General features: G+C 33.5%; 1 protein-coding gene across 3 annotated transcripts in view; it reads right to left on the reverse strand.

Annotated features, from left to right (window-relative positions):
- The window catches only part of LOC100870897 (Inositol 1,4,5,-trisphosphate receptor), a 41031-nt gene that overhangs the window by 15780 nt on the left and 5150 nt on the right, over positions 1 to 20101 (reverse strand). For 2 of the 3 annotated variants that reach the window (XM_086915373.1, XM_086915370.1), the window contains exons 2-11: positions 13670 to 13960; positions 3781 to 3851; positions 3555 to 3667; positions 3349 to 3435; positions 1658 to 2152; positions 1429 to 1567; positions 1027 to 1238; positions 613 to 939; positions 390 to 536; positions 17 to 318 (exon numbers count right to left, since the gene is read on the reverse strand). In XM_086915373.1, the coding sequence (XP_086771499.1) occupies positions 17 to 318; positions 390 to 536; positions 613 to 939; positions 1027 to 1238; positions 1429 to 1567; positions 1658 to 2152; positions 3349 to 3435; positions 3555 to 3667; positions 3781 to 3851; positions 13670 to 13767 (1991 nt within the window). In that variant the 5' untranslated portion in view covers positions 13768 to 13960. The remainder of the gene's footprint in view (positions 1 to 16; positions 319 to 389; positions 537 to 612; positions 940 to 1026; positions 1239 to 1428; positions 1568 to 1657; positions 2153 to 3348; positions 3436 to 3554; positions 3668 to 3780; positions 3852 to 13669; positions 13961 to 20101) is intronic. The other variant, XM_086915372.1, reaches the window with a different exon arrangement.

The following is a 20101-nucleotide window of genomic DNA, read 5'->3' on the forward strand; positions in this document are numbered from 1 at the left end:
ATATCTTCTTACTTACTTAGTTTCTATTAAAATATCTTTATTTTTTTCACTTAATACACTTTTGCAAATTAATTCTTGTGTCACGGCAATTGCTTTTCTATTAGAAATACACAAATCTGATAAATAATCCAGGAATCTAGATTCCCAATTGTGCATATTTTTTCTTACAAGTCCTACAAAAGTTTCAATTTCTGCTGCCGTGATATGCTTTTCTAATAATTTTCTATTATTATGTAATAATGCAGTAATAGTGTCCTCCGCCAAAATATCGTATCCAATTTGTTTTTGCATAAAAGCAAAGTGTTTCGCAATATATTCCTGTTTTAAAAAAAATAAATTAGTAAAAATTTTATCGATAATTAAAAATAAACTGCAATTATATATGATACCTGATTTTTCCGATAATCTTGTTGAGATAATCTAAGTATTCGATAACATAAACGAAACATATATTTATACGGCGCGTGTCGTGGATCGTTCAATTCTTCTATCCTAAGAAATGGTCCCTCACCTTCTGCAGACTCTAGGAACGGAGCCTACGAATAAAACTTTAGAAAAGTTACATACCTAAAATTTAGATTTAACGAAACATTTGACGATGAAGTATGATACCTGAAGTATTTTAAATAATTGACCAAGTATATATTGTTCTCGTAATAATTTTTGTCGATCTCTAACTGCATTAGTAACGATTAAATCTAAAGCTTCGGATTTATTTTGCTCATTTTCTAAACCAGCTATAAAATATACTATATCCTGTAATAAACTCGTTACGGCTCGTCTTTCATTGTGTGAAATCGTTCCCTTTTCCAGTTTGCTACTAATCGATGCTAACACTTTACAAGCATCGTTTGCAAAATCAAGATCTCGCACCTCGACTGGCGATACAGATCTTAAAGCAAAAGCCTCTTTATCTTCTTTGTTAATGGCACAGCCAACCTTATAATATAATTGAAACAAGTGTCATTTCAATGAATGAATAATAGGACAGATTACAACATATACATACAAGTTTCATTAAAATACCTTTGACATAACAGGTTTTTCATCATCCTTATCGATTGGTACACTAGTCGAATGAACCCAGGTATTTGTACATATATGATGTAATCTAACGAAGGAAGATTGTGGAACTAAACTATCGCCTCTCGTTAATGTAGTTGGATCTAACTCGAATAAGGAACTTATTTCATTACTATGTGGTACTGATACTAATCTATACACTGGTCCTGGTGGATCTACAAATTAAACAATTATATATCATATTTATATTTACAAAGACATTAAACATTAAGAAATTAAGAATACGTATTCGTACAACTATGAAAAGTTTCTTTACTCTTACAACATGCATAAAAAGACAATTTGACGTATACAATCCTTGAAGCCACTCGTTGATGCTACTTTACACAGAGATATCTATCTTACCACGCTTGCCTTTTGTGGTCTCACGTGGTTCGTCGGTGTCAATTTCTGCAGCCAAGTATTGCCCTGTCGCCAAATGTTTAAATCTGAACAAAGAGTTCCAGTGACCAGCTCCTCCTCTGCAAGGATCGTGTTGAACGACCTGCAGAAAAGAATAATTAATTGAAATCTCTCTTAATTAATAATTATAGTAACATCTCGTTGGTATCGAGAAATTAAACTATTTGTTTACCTCAACCTCCCACAAAGCTTTACTACTCGTAGCAGCAGTGGCACTTGTCCTACCAGTGGTCCTAAGAAATACATGTTGCTTCTTCTTGTACTCATCCATCGTTAGAAATTTCTCTTGCTCTGCGTGGAACAATCGAACGACATCTCCACCCTTTAAAATCTCCTCCTGATTCTCTCTGTGCTCCATAAATAACGTTACTTTCCAAGACGTGGCTGAATTGACAACGTTCACCTCCTTGCAACCAGGATTGTCGCTTAACTCGTAATTGGCGGCCACATGCAACCCTTGTCTTCCAGCATTCACTGGCTCCAAAATCACTTTGTCACCAACGACCACACTGTCTCCATCGCTTCGAAGCTTGTAAAAGGGCATTATATAGAGCCAAGAACCCTCGTTTCCATTCGCGTCTAGATACACCCTCATCGCGTTCTTTTCGAGGAGTGCCGGAAGTCTCTTGTTCACCGTCAAAAATTTATTGGATTTGAGATGTAATAGCTAGAAGAAAAATATGGATAATACGTTTTTAAATTAAAATTAGGATAAAATAGGATATTACTTTGGAATTTTTTTTACATTATATATATAATCATATTGAAATAATTTAAATTTAATACTATTTTAAGTGTAAAATTTACAATATAAAAATATGTAATAATAATTAAATACAATAATTTATTGAAAAAAATCGTCCTCGAAAAAAAAATAAGAAAAGTAATAAAGAATAGAAAAAAAAAAGTCGTTCAAGATTCTAAAATAAAAAACGCATCGATCTTTTTTTGGATATATTTTAACTCTGTCATAATATTCGACGCGTGCAGAGGAAGAAGTGATAAAGTAGCCCGATAGTTCGACAAAGATGCAATGTTATACGTTATTGCATCACGTTAAGTAAGTAGACGTCTAATGGCGTTCATAGATTCTAGCCCGTTCGTCAGGTGACGATATTTCGCCTCTGTGTATATAATACATTTAGCGACCGTCACTTCGCGTAACGTTGTTCCCCTAGTTGTTGACGCTAAAAGCACCACGAATACGATTAATAATTCGATCATACACTTAAAACATTTACAGGAGCCGCTATTTTGTCCCAGGGATGAAATTTCGTGTTTAGAAGCAATGGTATCGAATCTTAACTTGATGCCTTCCGCGACAATTCTATATGACGTGTGTATACGGATAGCAAGTTGATTCCGTTAATTGGTTATCGTTTTGCGTTATCGTTTTAGCAATAAAATGAACGTAAAAAAGAAAGCGAAATATTATATTATCGTGTAAAATAGCCAAATGATTCGTTAAATAATTTATTGTTAAATCGCGTTTAAAATATAGATATAAAACGATAAGAATTGAAGATATTTTTGAAGATTCAGTGATTTTTCGTGTCTTTCATCGTAAGAACAATAGAGTTTAAAAGAAAAGGAATGAAATTTTGTATTGAAAAAAAAAAAAAAATGGATTATCATCAAGTGTTTCATTCAGAAAGTGTTATTTAATATTTTCATTATTGCAGAAATGCTAAACTCCCGAGCTTTTATATAAAAGAGAGTTCTGTCCTTGAGTTCTAAAGCAAAAGCTGACCTTTTGAAGCGTGTAGCGCAAGGTAAATTGATTTACTTCGCGTAAAACGGGGACAATATAAAAATACATAGAAATATTAGAAAAACAAAACGGGGATTATTTGTTCCTCTTACCTGGACGACGTTACCATAGGAGACTACACTGCCCAACAATTTCTTGTTTTCAGTCTCATTTTGCTTCTTTTCTATTTCAGCGGCATGCTAACAACAATTTGCATCGAATAAGAACATTTATCTAGCCGATAATCAATAGATAATTTTATTAACTTTTCTATAAATAAATAAAAGTGAATAAAAATTTCATGAAAACTCGAACTCACGTGCAGTCTTTTTAAAAGCACCGCGTCGGTACCGCCAGCGCTTTGTTTCGCCGCCTTCCAAAATTGCTTTTGGGCGGAATAACGATTCATAGGGCATATTTTGAAAAGACAATCTGAAAGAATTGAACAAAAAAATATCAAGACTGAGAAAAAAAAATACGTTAAAGAAAAGATAAGATAAAATTTTTCATTTTAATGATGATGATCGTTGATTCTGATAATCTACCTCTGAACTTCTTTGGTGGATTTGACAAATCTCCAGCTTCGGGACATACCACGCATCTGTCGTCCACCAATCTAAAAAAAAAAATGATTAAAATTATTTGAAAGATACGTAACAGATATAAATTAATTTCCATTTCCTCTTTTACAAAAATAATATCCTATAATATCCTACTAAAATTAATACCAATATTCCATCCAACTCTTCGACTCAAACTCGTTTCGAAGTTACGACAAGATACAACAACAAGGATTATTATTGTAAATTGCTTTCAAAGTTGATAAAACACTTTGGAGACTGTCGTGAAATAACAATAAAAGAGGTCCAGCTCGAACGAAAGCAAGCTACAGATCGATATTGGGGCAGGCCAAGTCTTGCCCGGGAGCTTTAAAGCCACACAGCGAATGAGAGATGCTTTCATCTGCCGAAATATCGTTGCTCGTCGCCCGTCGTGTTCTCGCACGTCGTCGAACAAGTGCACTTCCGGTGGAGCATTATTCTGACCTCGGCAAGGTGCAACGCTCCCAGTCTAACAAATTACATCCCCTTCTTTCAAACGTAAGGGGGAACAACTTTTTCAACATGAATGAAGATATACCACTGTTGTGTATCCGTTGTCAGTATCCGTAAATTATATTTTACAATGGAATGATATATACAGGAGGAATGAACAACTTTCGAAGTCGTTTTCACTGAATTATTATTTCATTAACAATTTTTCGATGAAACTTGACGAAACCCGTGTAAATCAAGTTGCGTGAAATGAAACTTGAGTATGTTTTAATTTTTCAAATACACCATTTATATGTATATACATATATATTGGAAAAAAGAAAAATAAAATTTAATGACACGTAAATCGCACTTGTGGTAGCCAATATCTTTTTTCGATACCTTTTTGAAATTGCCCCAGATATTTTTTTTTTTTTTTTTTTTTACTAAATAAAGTGGAAATATTTTTTAGTAAAACGAATTTTAGAAAACGATTTATTGTTCCATAAAATTTTTAAAGTCTAGTTGGAAATATCACATGATTTTTGAAAAAAAAAAATTCGCGTCAAATTTAAGTGAAATATGTATTATATAAAAATATTAAAGCGTCTTTATTATTAATATATATTACATATTCCGTGAGAGAAAACGCCAATACGTAAGAATAGATTCGTCACGGAGAATGGAAACGGAATAGAGTATTATTTTGCCACAACAAAGGCGTGTTTACGGGTTGGACAGAGACGAAGATATCATATTGATCGACGGGGTACTCGCGTTAACAGAAGCACAGAATTCGCCATGGATGATTAACGCGAAACACGATGGAGGGAAGAACGAATCTTATCTGAATAACAATTAAGAGACGCTGTTTTCATGAGTGAAGAAACAGAAGAAAGCAAGGCTTTCGTCGATTACACTCGTTTCACAGGGTACTCGGTTATCCATAAGTAACCATATCTTGCCCACTAATAGAATACAAAGTTCGCTAACGAGATTGCATTTAGGCTTCTTTCGCGCGTAAAACGTAAGCTGTTTTGACTACTTGGAAAGGAAATAAAAATGTTCAGTAAAATGTTCAGGAAAAGGCTACGAAATTCGCACTACGAAGTAAAAATCTGTTCGATCAATGAAATTAACTATCTTATTTTATTACGATCGTTTATTATATTTATTATATTTTTCACGGAATATTTTTTTATTTATTTAATTCATTATTGTCTGTTGTGTTACGATTAATAAAATATTCGCGATTAAAAATGTAGAATTTTTCCGGATAGTGATTTTGCAAATATCAATTAGCAGATTGGTAAAAAAATGTTTGACAGTTTTATGAAAACTGATATGATGGATAGTGTATATCTAATAAATTATCGATCGATGATATGCCTGAAATCGTCGATCAAAGAAATGCAGGAAATAACAGGAAGTTACTATTCCTATCTACGTAACTTCTACATGATAAATGGGCAAAATGTGGAAAATGTAGCGTCTACAAATCAAATCATTGTGCGGATAATATATCTTCCAAAGAAAACAACAAAGAAGAAGAGGATTTTCAAAGGATATATGTATGTATAGGATGATAATGATACTCGATCAAATTATTTATCGTTCGCGTAGCAAAAGAGAAATACTTGTATCCTCTTAAATATTATTCGTAATCGTGGAACCGAGATTTCGAGAATAATCTTTTTCTGCATATCGAAGCATGCATAAACAATGATTCCAGTCCGTACATTTGCACCACTGAAATCGATTATACGATAAATCGAGGTTGCACGCGGATTCCAATAGACAAACAACTCTGAATCGACGTGTGTGCACACCTGGTGTGTAACCGCCAACATCCGAACGCGATACGTCTAATTGTAACCACATCTCGACCCTGACACCCACGTCTCTTGTTAATAACCCGTGATTAGACCTTAAATCAATCCGATCGAATCGGTTGAACGCCAGGAAAAAAGAGGAAAACAATTTTAATTTCAAAAACAAGGCCGAGTATAATACGAATGTAATTGATGTTAAATTTTGCTGATAACAATCCATGAAATATCCACGCTAATTGGAGACAAACAATTTCTTTTCGAAATGAGGCCAACCGATCATCCAATACGTTTCGAATTGAGATCTTGATTCCATTGCTCACGTTTCCTCGAATAACCTAAATATTCGTAGATTCGATTAATTCGATCGAAATCGAAACTATTTGCGGAGAATAGTTTATCGAAACAAAGCGAACCAATTATTCGAATATTGCGATCCACTTCCATCCACTTTTGCTAATTGTTCGTAAAAAAAATCGTTCGCAAAGATAAAATAAACCATTAACCATACATATATAACACGAAGCAAAATAAATAAACTAAAAACTTCCTCTAAAAAACGAAACTAACTCATTCCAAACCCGATATATCTCTAATCGAATTAGAGTCTCGATTCTATCATCTACCATTTTCTACCCAAAGATCTATAGATTGTCCACAAATTCGAACTATTATCTTCGAATGATATCTTCAAAGAGTATTAAAAAAATAAGAAAACAAAAATAATAATAATAATTTCATTCCATATAAAATAAATAGATTCACCAGATATCGGTTTTTAACCGATAATGCGTTATAATCGATAGAGAAGCGTCCTGGCACCGAAGCTGTTGGTTCACCCGGTTCAACGAACAAGAAGATGACACGTGCACACCGTGTAAATTTTGGAACGGGCAGTTATCCACAATATACACGATGGTGCATAACTGTTGGAAACGGTTCGATTCGTGTATTCACGAAAGACGATATACCGGTGTCACCTCCTTCCTCGTTGATGACGTCCATCCATAACTGCGATTACGTTAGGCCCATTATTGCAGCTTGTAATCGCTACTGAAAAGATATTACGAACGAAACGGAAGAGTTAGTTTGAACGTACGTACGTACGTGTTATCCCTTTTGAAAAAGCTATTTGCTTCTAGAAATCTAGCAGAAACTAGTTTCTACTATTCAAGAATATTTCTTGAATATTCTTCACGAGAGATATCGTTTCTTGATTTATTTAATTTCAACAACATTCTAAACCAGTCGAAAATCAAAATTTTTATTTTTTTTTTTATCTTGCGTATGATTTATAAAATTATTTATTTATATAAGTACAAATGGAAGAAATATTTATCGTGAAAGTTTAAGCTTCCTCTCGATATTACAACTAAGTACTTTCCTCTCGGTTTTTTTTTAATATCTTTTTTGCAAATCAATGGTATATTCCGTAAATTTTCCATAAATGCGTAAACTTGCGCAATCTGGTTATTAATATTCTGCAATGGCGCGTATATAAATTTTATCTCAAGAATTGATGCGACGAGTAAAAACGACACGAAAGCGACACGCGTTCCTAGAAATTCACGAGAATTTCGAATGTCCTTCATAAATTTTCATAAATGCAATTAATATAATTTCAAGGACAGTAGTCTCCAAGACTACGAATCGGAGGATAATAATGAATTTCGTAGGATTTCTCGCGGATGTAATCCACGTATCGTACCGTGCACTTTCTGCTGATCAATAAATCACCCTGTCCCACACCCTCGATAACTTTATTAATAAACTTCGTTGATGATCGTTTAAAATTGTTAATAACGCGTGTTACGTGGTAAAAGAAGAGAAAGAATAGAAGCGCGATTGCAAGGGTTGAATATTACGAAACTATCTATCGAGAAAAGATTGGATGGGATGATTATCGATGACAATCTAATCTATCTATTGGTTAATTAAGCATTGACGCAAAACGAGCATGCAACAATCGTATGATACACTTAAAAGATCTTGAGAGAGGGGAGAAGAAAAAAAGAAAACAGAGAAAATAATAAAATCAATGATCGTCACACGGAGCATCGATATTGCTTTAAGGTGATAAGAATCGCGAAACTTATCATTTTGAGCTTCTTACATTGATTCGAGTTAATAATCGAAATTATTAATCGAAATTTCACGGTGCAACGTGTATTAATAAATATTAATGGATGTTCATATGATTTTAATCGTGATTAAAAATATCTTGAATTACCGTTCCCCTATAAATAGTTTTAATAATCGGTTAATTCGCTCGGAAGATAATAAAAATTTTCTTGGCTAAATTCCAACAATTCTATAATCAATTCAGGAAATCAATCAGGAAACATGTTCGAAAAATATAATTCGTTCAACACGGACAGCCTGCAATTGATAATTTATAACTTATCGATATATTAATATATGGTTAATTAATGAATTAAACAATTATCGAAATGGTGAGGAATTGATGAATGAACGCATAGATTGTTTCAAAACATTAATTACACCCCCTTTCACACGAGCTTGTGCATCGAGAGTGCATCGAGTGCATTGTTATGGAGAATGACAAGTGGTCGTGCAATCAGAATGCTGGCAGAGAACAGGAATTAGTAGATACACTCCGTTCACTGGGCCGGAGATTTGGTTTGATGAACTGTGACCAGAGCACAAATTATAGTATATATATATCTCGATCGTGGGATCACCATACACAGGTATCGATAACGGCTGACTTCTAATAAACAGCACAATACGAGCATCGTAAAAAAGATATCCTGCACTCTCGCCGAAGCTTTGAAGCTTCGATTTGTGCGATAAAAAAGCGCGAGTTATCGCCAAATTGACGATAGAACAGCCTGTTAGCTTGTAGATACATACGTATTGTCTATGATCTGGTACAATAGAAAATTAAAAATCGCTGAGAAATAGGATTGCGATCTTGAGATTAATTTTTTAAATTATTCTTAATGCAATTCTTTTAACAAACTGTAAAACTAACGTAAAAATTACAAGTGCATTCGGAAAAATACAAGCGCGTTCAATGTCGTTTTTTTTTTCAATTATTTGATCATAAATACAAAAAATATAACAAATATGATTAAAATTCTAATAAAAATACCAGGTCTCGAATATAACCATATACGTTCGATTAATTCGTATAAAAATCTGCAAATATTGAAATGTTTTGAATAAAACGTGAGGAATAATATATGTACGTTTTAAAACGCAAAAGGACCGCGTGCCATGGTCGCAAGTCATACGCACGCACACTCTTTGCTTGGCTTTAGTGCTCGCGGTTTATCTTCGCTACAAAAGAGAGATAATAACGAAGCTTGGTTGCGATCCCGTTCCGCAAAACCAGATTCGCGGGATTCGATCGTCAGGATCTTATTTAAGTGGCCATTCATGCCGGTGAATGCCACTGGAGTGGGCAAAGTGTGCCTGACCTGTTTTTCGAGTGGCGGAGAAATCTAAATGGGACTTGGCGATTAACTTGGCTCTTGGAACGGCTCGTGTCAAAATCATTTGTGTGAATCGAATTCTCTCGATAAGCGATCTTTCGCAAAAACATTTTCTCGTTCCGTGAAACAATTTTTGATCGATCTCGAATGTAACATTGATCCTTTTCGAGAAACGAGAAGTTTTGAAACGATCAGGTTATTATAATTTTTATAATTTTAAAATTCTTTTTCCAAATATTCTGTTTTAATATATTCTCTTAATGTTACTCTTCTAACCTATTTCCTTCTCCAAACGTAAGAAAAGGAAGTAGTGTACGTTTGAATTTATCCAGAATACGTTTAAAAACACTGTTGACTAAAGTACGACAGTTTCGAGTCGATGGACGTGACGCAATTTCTCAAAGCACCATCAAAACACTCGTACATGACTTTTTTTTCCCCTGCTTACCACCAACCAAGCGAGTTTTTTTTACGCCATTTTCCTCGTGCATGCGATTTCACCTGAATTCCCTCAGGAAAGTATAACAAAAATTTTGTAGAATCCTTCTCTCCGGAAAAAAGTCTCTATTTGGAATAGAAACAAACAGTGAAAGAATAATATTGATTCTTCCCTCTTTTTTTTTTTTTTTTTTTTTGCGACTTCAATATAAATACGAAAACGTAGTAACAAGCGAATAGCAAAGGACAGAAACTTCACTAACTAGTTTATTTATACGTTTATATAAAAATAATCCTTCCCACCGAATCTCCCTTAAAAAAAAGAAAGATTAAAATTGATAAAAATTGATCGTGCAACCGATTCATTTAAAATATTATCCCCTCGAAATAACAATCACACATTACTCTTCTTCCCCGCAAAAGTTTATTCAAAAGTGATCCAAAAATTATAATTACAAAATCTAATTATTAAAAAAAACATATTTCACGCGATGCGTTGCCTATTCAAATTTCAAACTTTCTTGAACAAGAAGGAAAAAGGAAGAATCTGCGTTTTTGACGAGAGAAGGGAAGGAAAAAAATAACGATCTCTTTTCTTTAAGGAAAAATCCCATTTCTGTTTACCTGTAAACTATTTTGCTCCATGCTGCGTTTCCCCGATAATGGTTTAAAGATGCACATTAACGTGGCCAGGCGGAGGATACCCTTTGAAAAGTATGCGCAGTACGGATAGCCAGATAGGCTTCGATCACAAAGAGATCGGCTTATTACCTGCCCGTATCGACTCGGCCCTATCTTTGTGCCGGCACGAAGAGCATCAGCGCGCGGATAATACACGCGGGCAAAGAATAGCACGTGTACCCTCTCGCTCGAGGGGGGGTTAGAAATTTATTCGACGAGTGGCAGCTGCTCCGGGATTTATTTGTAAGCCGATTAAATAACTTTCAGCGAAAGAGTCGTCGAAAGGTGGAAGGGAAACCGCGATTCGAGAAATTCGAACAGTGAATTTTGATATTTGCCAATGGAAATCTGGTTTTTGATCGGCGTTCCATGGAAGAAGATTAATTTTATGGAATATTATATGATTCTATCGTTTTGCGGGCACCGGCATAAAATATTCGAATGGGGCTGCGAACGGAAAAATGAAACGGTCCACATCGACGAATACTTTTGAAATTCAATTAATTTGAACGCTGATAGATCGCTCTAAATTTCCAATTTTATTTTTCGCGCGAAAATTTCGTAACGCGGGTGTATTTCATCCTATATTACATCGTCTATTAATTGCATAAACGATGATATAACGCGTGTAATTTCGGGGATCGTTGTCGTTCATATAAATCCATAATGTCCTTTCGATTCGGTATTACTGAAACGAGGAATTATGCACGCAAATACCTGTCCTTTTTTTACACCGGTCTTCGTCGAGGGAGAGAATTGCGTATAATCATTGGTCCGATTAGCAAGGCGACACGGAAAAAAGGCTCGTGAAATCGATATGTCGAACGTGACTTTCCGATGTATCTTTCTTCAAATTAATTTGTTAAATATCGATATACCATCGAGGGATATTAAACTGATAATTTTTCCTTCCTTAAAGTTTTTCTCGCGTGGACATCTACTCCTCTTACTTTTATCTCAAAAGTGCTTGCTTTTTCTTTCCACGAGTCATAATCGAGTCGCATCAAATTCCAATATTCATTTTTACGAAGATAGGAATATGCAGGGTGGCATGAATAAATGTTTAACTTGTTGTATAACATCGTGTACACCAGCACTCTGTAGTTGTACACATAATTTGTTAAAACGAGCAATTTGTTACTTCTCGATATTTATAATATAATGTCTCAATGATATATCAAAAAGATACGTCGCAAAGCTTCTTTAAATTTACATACAGCTACCTTTGCAGACACGTGTCTACATAATAAAACTCGTTAATAACAGTTTATATTTAGGAATAATGTATGCAGAATGAATACACGTATATATCGTACGTTCATCTCTCGCAAAACTTTGCAATTTGCTCCAGAAATCCTATCTGTATATAGATATATACGGGCAAACTCATAATTTTGAACCTTCAAGCTTTTCGATTCGATTTTACCACGCGTTATTTATCGAGAAACGAATCTAAATTCAAAAGTAATATATTCCGATGATATAAGATATAATAAATTCTCTAGAAGCAGAAGGCGCCGAAAGATCTCAAAGGAGGAGAGAGAGAGAGAGAGAGAGAGAGAGAGAGAGAGAGAGAAAGAGAGAGATACCGATGTTTGCCCTGGAATATCTAATCGTCCCGGGAACTAATCGCGTGGAACAGTGTCGAGAATATAGCGTGTGCATTAAGATTATTGAAATAACCTGCTGCTCCTCTCTTCCTTTTACGCGAGGGTGGCAAATGTCGGATAAGGAAATGGATTATCGAGGGTAAAATGAAAACACCGAGATAAACGGTCGAGATGGGCAACGGGAATCCCCTGAGCATGATTCGTATCTAAAGAAGAAATGGAAGAAATATATAATATTCTCGACGATCTTGGATTCGTGAAGAAATTTAATCTTTAAGCGGATATGAAATATTTGATTGCGATAATGGGGGGCATAGTCGATCTTGACTTTTATCAAAAATATTGGCAGAATATTTGGCCTACATTTTATCCGAATAAATATACGGTCGAGATGAAAAATATATAAAATCTTTCTTGTTTTATTAATATAATATAATTCTTAATGTATACATTTTTTTCTAATTTATTGCAATTTTTATATTGAATTTCATTTATTTGAATAGTGATGAAATATATATAATATGGCAATATAATTGTTTATATCGATTCTAAATATTATAGTTATCGGTAGAAAGTCGAATAATAATCGCTAATATATATTATCTAAAACGATATTGACCCAACAGAATCGAGACAAAGGAATTTTCCTTCCCTTTCATGTATTCTTGTTCAAGTATTCATACACTTCAACTTTCTAAGATTTCCCTAATTCTATATCCTCTAAGAGAATTCTATATTTTGACCTATTTTCTACTTCTATTATTCTTCTATGCATGTTAAATCTATTTTTAACTGAATTCAATTTAAAATGCAAAACACGATCAAATCTAGTTAAACGGAACTCTTAAATATTTTAAAATCTTAATAAACCAATTATTTTTAATACTTAACTGATTTCAGTAAAATCAAACACGATCAAATTCTAATATCGTACAATATAATTTTCAAATAATACTCTTACAAATAAATAACATAATTGAGACACGAAGAACATTCATAAAACATTTATTAGAGATATTTATCTTCGCTAATTAAGATCTAGAAATATCTGATTTTTGACTTATCTCATTGTAAAAACAAAAAATTTATAATAATATAATCATTAATATAATATGTTTCTATATACGTGATTTCCTAATTTCCTTTTTATTCTTTTATCCAGTTCAATACAATTGAATCGAACGAGCCAAGTTCAAAAAATTCTCCCTTCGGATATTAATCATTAACAGATCTTTCTCCCTTCCCTGAAAACATTCGCCACCAATAAAGAAGGCTTGTTCCGAAGAAGGGAGTGGTTGACGTATTCTTTCTCGCGGAATAACGAAGTATCGTGTCGTAACACTATGCTAATTAGTCGTAACGATTTAATAAATATTCAACTTACCCGAGGGTGGAAAGAAATCCAGAGACACTGCCCTCAGCGTATAGGCTGACGATGTCGCCTAGGTGGAGGAAGCTCGCCGAGCCGAGGATCTCACCCATCTTGATTCCCTGTTGTGTTTCGAGTCTCTCTCTCTCTCTCTCTCTTTCTCTCTCTCTCCCTTCCCCCCTCTCTTTCTCCCTCTCTCTCCCTCTCCCCCCTCTCTCTCTCTCTCTTTCTTTCTCTCTTCTTCTCGAGTGTCTCAAAGTCGGAGAAATTCAACCTCTCAGCCGAGTGAATTATTCATGGCTACACCTGCGGGGGTAGAAACGATCGTTACTGGTCGCGGATTAGAAACAGAGCATTGGTGGATGCACTTGGCGAGGGTGTTTCTTTATTCAAAAACAACCGAGTTTGTGCCAAGTGATTTCGAGAAAGAGATTAGAATAGGGCAACGTGTCGAGCAACGTGGGTTAGCATTCATAATTGAAGATAATAAATAAGTGTGTTTATTATGTTCGATGTTGGTTTAATTTACGGGCGTAGGAATTTTCAAGAAATTGGAGGATGCTTTTCTGATCCGAGCTTGGAAACTAGATTTTTTTAATATCGTTTACGTTTAATATCGTTTTTAATATAAATTTTTAGACAGGAAGAGGGTAGGATACATGTGGAATGAAAGAAAGAATTAGACTAAAGGAGAGATGGATTGTGAGGAATTCTTTTTCCTCGTGTATCGTTTGATATAAATTTAAAATCATCGTTAAAATATTAAGTATTAAATATTTATAATCTCCATTGTCCAATTACAAAACAATAAATAAATAGGAGCAAACAAGGGATTTGTTTTTAAAATATCATATGAATATAATATCATAAATATAAATTTATTTATATGAAACGCAATATTTCAGAATAGTTGTGATTCATAATCTGAAGATAAATCTAATATTTTTACGAATAGCGCGCGTTTATTGCGTGGAAAAAAAATAAAGGATTCCAATCGACGAGATCGCTCGTTTACCGATCATCAGGCCAAATTGTTTATCGATCATCGCGAAACGATTTATAAACAAGATGGAATAATATCCGGGCAAATAATATCCGGATAAACTGGACAAATCGCGTTTCCCAATCGAGTGAACGAGATAAATTAAACGCGCCACGGTAATTCTGCAATTTGTATATTTCCAGTTACTATTACAACAGAAGCAATTTCAACCGAGGACTTTCGCGCATCCCCGGCGAACAGACTCCCGATGCTTTTCAACGTGTTACGCGATCCTTATAAAATAGGTCAGCTTAAACTCGATTTCACGATGGAAATTGCTATCTTTCTCCTGTCCAACTGAATCCACCGCGAAAATGATACGAAGGAAATTGCCTCGTCCTGTATTTCCTATCCGCGGAGGGTCCGTGCTCCTCGAGGGATGAAAAATTGAAGGTCGAAACAATTAGGGAGGATCAGATTTGAACAATTATCGAATTGCCACGAATTAGAAAGTAAACTCCGTTAAAATTGATTCGATTCCAATGATCACAAGGATAAATATTATAACGAATTTTTAAAATATACAAAATTTTAAAAGGTTTGAGATTAATTTTTTCAAAGTGAAATATTGGTCGTAATGGTTTGATCGAGCTTCGATTTATTCTCACGTTAAACAAATTTTCCTACGAAAACTAAATTTAAATTGGAAATTATAATTCCTCGAATTAAGAAATAGTTCAAACTGGTCGACGATCGTCTCTCGCACAACAGAAATTAATAAAATTCCTGGTGTTAAAAGCTCTTTTTCTCGCGTCATGACGCGAGAATTGGCAAACATTTCTACAACATCTTCGAACTTTCCACGATCGTTCACACATGCATCCCGTTAAATCGTGGCGCGAGATATGTGCAAACGCCATATTTTCCAATATAAGAACATTATCATCGATTTCTTCTGCAAAAGTGAGCCCACATCTCGCTGTTTACATCCAAGCCTAAGGTTGAAGGTCAATTTATTTTCAGAGATAGTCACGCCATTCTTTCTTTGCCAACCAAGATAAGTTGATTAGGGATCGTTTCGCCTCTGGGAATCTCTTCGATCGATTCTCCAACGAATTTAAAGGAACAATGAAACGGTTTCTTGCCCCGTCAATTGATTCTTAACAGATTTATTGGTGGGAACGAAACTTTGCTCGATCCCAGTCCTCGATTGGACGACGAATCGAATTCCTCCGCGATTGCAACGAACCGATCGATCGTTTCAATCTCTTTCGAGCCAGAGAATATTAAATCTCTCTGTTTATAGACAATCGATTGAACCACTCGTTGAATGCTCATCCGAGGATGGAATAGATCGTTTTTAACGCGAATATTGAATCTTCGGTTTATACCGATAAGATAAAAAAAAAAGGAAAGTAAAATAAAATAACTAAATGTATTTTTAGCGGTTGAATTTCTTCAAAAGAAATATGCTTTAAGATATAATCGATTCTTTGTAATTTTTGCTTCGTAGTTTTTTTCTTTAATTTTGCTTTAATATAAAAAAAATAAATAAATAAACAGGAAAGGAATTCTTCGTGCAAAAAAAAAAACAATAACATATAAAATAATTTAACAATTTGCATCCGCGTGTGGTAATAATAAAAAGTTTTCGGAATTTTTCATGTAATCCTACATAAAAATAACAAAGCGGAAAAGCATCGTTAATCGACGTTACGAAAATATTTTCTGTAGATCAGAATCGATTAAATTGCCATCGTCGGTAGAAAAAATGTACTATCCAAAAATAAAAAGAGGAAAAGAATAAAAAAAAAAAGGATACAACGTTCAGTTCTCGTTTAAATGTATTTAAAGTCCGTTTCGTAATAAAATTACACGATGCAAAATCATTAAATTTAAACGCTAAACTCTAAGTTTTATTGGTTAAGCGAAGAACGAAAGTAGAATGAAATAAAGTAAATCTTAAGTAAGCACACTTTATGAACACTTATTATTACTTAATTGCTTCATAGATAAATAAATTTCTAAATTTTATCTTTACTGTATCTTAATCTGGGTGCAGCATTTGGCATGATTCAGCATGCACTACTGATTCTTATCCCTCTTATAACGCATTAATTATTAAGCTCCTTAAGAAACCTTACCACAGTTTCTTTTTCCATTGCCATTTTTTTTTTCCATTTAATAGAATTTATTTTGCGCGAAATATGTAGATTATTCGATAGACAGAAAGAAATGTAAATCGGACGAAGAATTTAAAAGACGAGCATTTAAATGAGTTTATTGAGCTAGTAGGTTTCAATCATAGGGCAACATCATCCGACAATTTGTAGCCGCATTGTCGAGCAATTAAATCGTTCGAGGCGCTGGCGTGACTACTTTGCCGTACGGAGATAGGCATCAGAAGGTATTATGATTTGATTTGAACAATGGTGTTACACGCCAACTCTGTTTTCATCGAACGAAAATTGTAAATGGTTTTGATTTTTGTTTTAGAATGCGGATTATGGAACAAGAAATGGGTTAACGATTTCGTAATAAAAAAAATTATATTTAATTATAACATGATTGGCGTTCTTGAAGTTCGAGAAGATCGAGCTTGAAATTACTTTGAATTTCAAAGAAAACAAATCTTTGAAATATAGGATATATTTTGAAAACTGTAAAAAGTTTCTAACTTTAATGACATTTAAGTTTTTGACAATTTGAATTAAGAAGTTTGAAACTGAAAAACTCGTGAAAAGTTAAAAAGTTTCGTCTTCGAAATAAAAATCTAACTTTGAACATAATTCGAATTCAAGTTGAAAGTTTGAAACTAAACCTGTACAAGTTAGAAAATTTCTATTTAAAAAATTAAGCTAAACCTGTAAAAATAATTGAAGAATAGTTGAAAAGTTTCAATATAGAGTCGTTCGACTCTATAAAATGGATCGAATTCGTATCGCTAAAACGTTTAATTTCGCTCATTGTATTTTCTCTTGTCTCTGAAAACAGGATCCACTCGTCTAATTTATCTCTCAATTGGTTTGGAGAGCGTCGTATTGAAGTTTCCTCGAACACGATCAGCGAATCTTCTCGACTCTAATTTAAACTATTCTGCGATGGCACATTATATTCATCTATTCCTATGCTACTTGCGTGCTACTTTCCCTATCAAAGTATCTACAATCCGCCGTCGAGCTTCCTTGTACACAGTCGAATGTGTTACCTCATTCACATCTGCAACATTCTATTCCTGGTGTTCATTCATAGAAAAACCCACGAGATCTGTACGGGCATGACGATGAGTCATCGAGATACTTTTAAGTTTTTTATCTCGACGAATTTTAGATTTAAACGCTTGTCATCGATCAAACGTCGGGGAATGATGAAAAATATTATATTACATTAAATTTCGAATTAATAAAGCTAAGATGTAAGTGAATAATATAAACGGTATAAATTAACGGTATAGGGACGGAATATTATGAAGACACGGTTATAAATTTAATTAAAAGTATACCTCAGGTCGTTTAGATTAATGAAAATTCAACAGACTGAACCGAGTTGCGTTAATTTATTGTACGAGCACATGCGAGTATATAAATATTTCTATAAAACCAATTCAGTTTTCATCACTTCAGGCTTCTCTTATATTATCCGATTTCTCTTGCATAATTAACGAATATTATTAATAAATATTTTACAAATTGCAAATTACGTCAATGGTGGATAAATTTTGGATGATACGTTATAATAAAATTTTAATAATCATCACGTTACGTACGATCTGAGTTGAATAAAGAGTTGAATAAAAAAAAAAGAAGAAGAATTCTCTTGCGTAAACAGTAAAATGTTTGATAATAAAACGATTAAAAGAAAAATAATAATAAAAAGAAGTAAAAATAATTTTATGAATTTCAAGTGATCCGGTTATTTTATTTAACGTAAAATTGACTGATTAAAAAAATTAAATAACACTGTTCCCATTTTTTGTTTCTTAATTGTAACTTGATCTTCACGTTACATGCAAACAACACGTAACTTTACCATGAAATTAGTGATAAAATCAAATAATTCAAAGCGGATAAAACTGCCTGCTCACCGTTAATCTTTGAAGAATACTTTCTGTGTTCTATTAAACTTGCGCGAGTACAGCATTAAACGTACACACGTGAACGAACTAAGCCAAGAATATACAATAACCGCGATCAGAAATTAAAATCGTGTTTCTACACCTCCACGAGATTTCCATTCAAATAGAACGCGAAAATAAATGATCGGCTTAGAAAAAAAAAAAAAAAGAAAAGAAGAAGAAGAATGAAAATAACCAGAATCAAATAACAAAGTAGTCATTAAAAGGAACATTATTTGTTTAAATTTGATCCTCGTGAAACTCGAATAATAAGAAATTTCTCTCGCATGAATGAAACGATGTATGAAAGGAATATTTCATTTTTCCCTTCCTTTTTTTCTTATATATAATACAAGAAAATTTCGAGAAAATGTTATTCCGTATGAAAATGACCGATTGACAAATTGTTCAACAAACAATAAGAACGCATCATGTGAAAAAAAGAAGATTATTAACTACACATGGAACAACTGTAACACGTTTCGTTTAATGCTATAAAATAGATGCTCTTAATTCACCACGATTCTCGATTCAACAATAATCCGTGATGGATGATCCGTGAGCAATCGAATCGGATTGATAGAATTTCACGTAACACATAAATGAATCCTTTATTGCGATATTCGTGATACGTTTTTTACTTTTATTTTTCCTTTTTTTTTTTTTCTTTTGTTTTTTCCGTACATCTAGCGACATTGAATTTACATCACGTTTCATTAAAATATTTTAAATTGTTTTAATTTAAATTGGTTCGTCGTAGGAGGAGCGCACGATCGAATGCATCCTCGACGATGATATTAATTACAAATTTTTTCATTGAAGCGTATAATTTCTTTTCCTATCCGTATTATATATATTTCTGCATAAGCATATATTTAAAAAAAAAAAAAAAAGAGAACGAAATTTAATATCATCGTTTGAATTTAATGTTTATATTTGTATTTTTTTTTTTTTTTTTTAATATTAACGATACAAGATATCATTGTCCAAATTTTTCTTTAAAATTAATGAAAAGTAATGTAATTTAATAGTTATTAATGTTATTAAAATAACACGTATAGTTAAATATGTAAATTACAAACGAACTTTGAATTTCAACAGAACTCGTCGGTGCACGGGTACGGTTTCATTAGATCGTATTGCCGGTCAATTGACGATTATTGTTCGATCACTGGAACATCCGATGAGAAAATAAAAGGAAACATCTGCGCGTTTTTTTCCTCTCTTTATTGCTTCTCGATAATTTTTTTCTTCTCTTTTCCCGTAAGAGAATAGAACAGTCTCGAAAATCTATTCAAATCTACTTTTATTTTTTTACCTTTCAATTTTTTAAATTCAATACCTATTGTAC

The sequence above is a fragment of the Apis florea genome, unplaced genomic scaffold (assembly GCF_048593485.1).
Source record: "Apis florea isolate Af1SG1 unplaced genomic scaffold, ASM4859348v1 contig_3772_pilon, whole genome shotgun sequence".
Taxonomy (NCBI): Eukaryota; Metazoa; Arthropoda; class Insecta; order Hymenoptera; family Apidae; genus Apis; species Apis florea.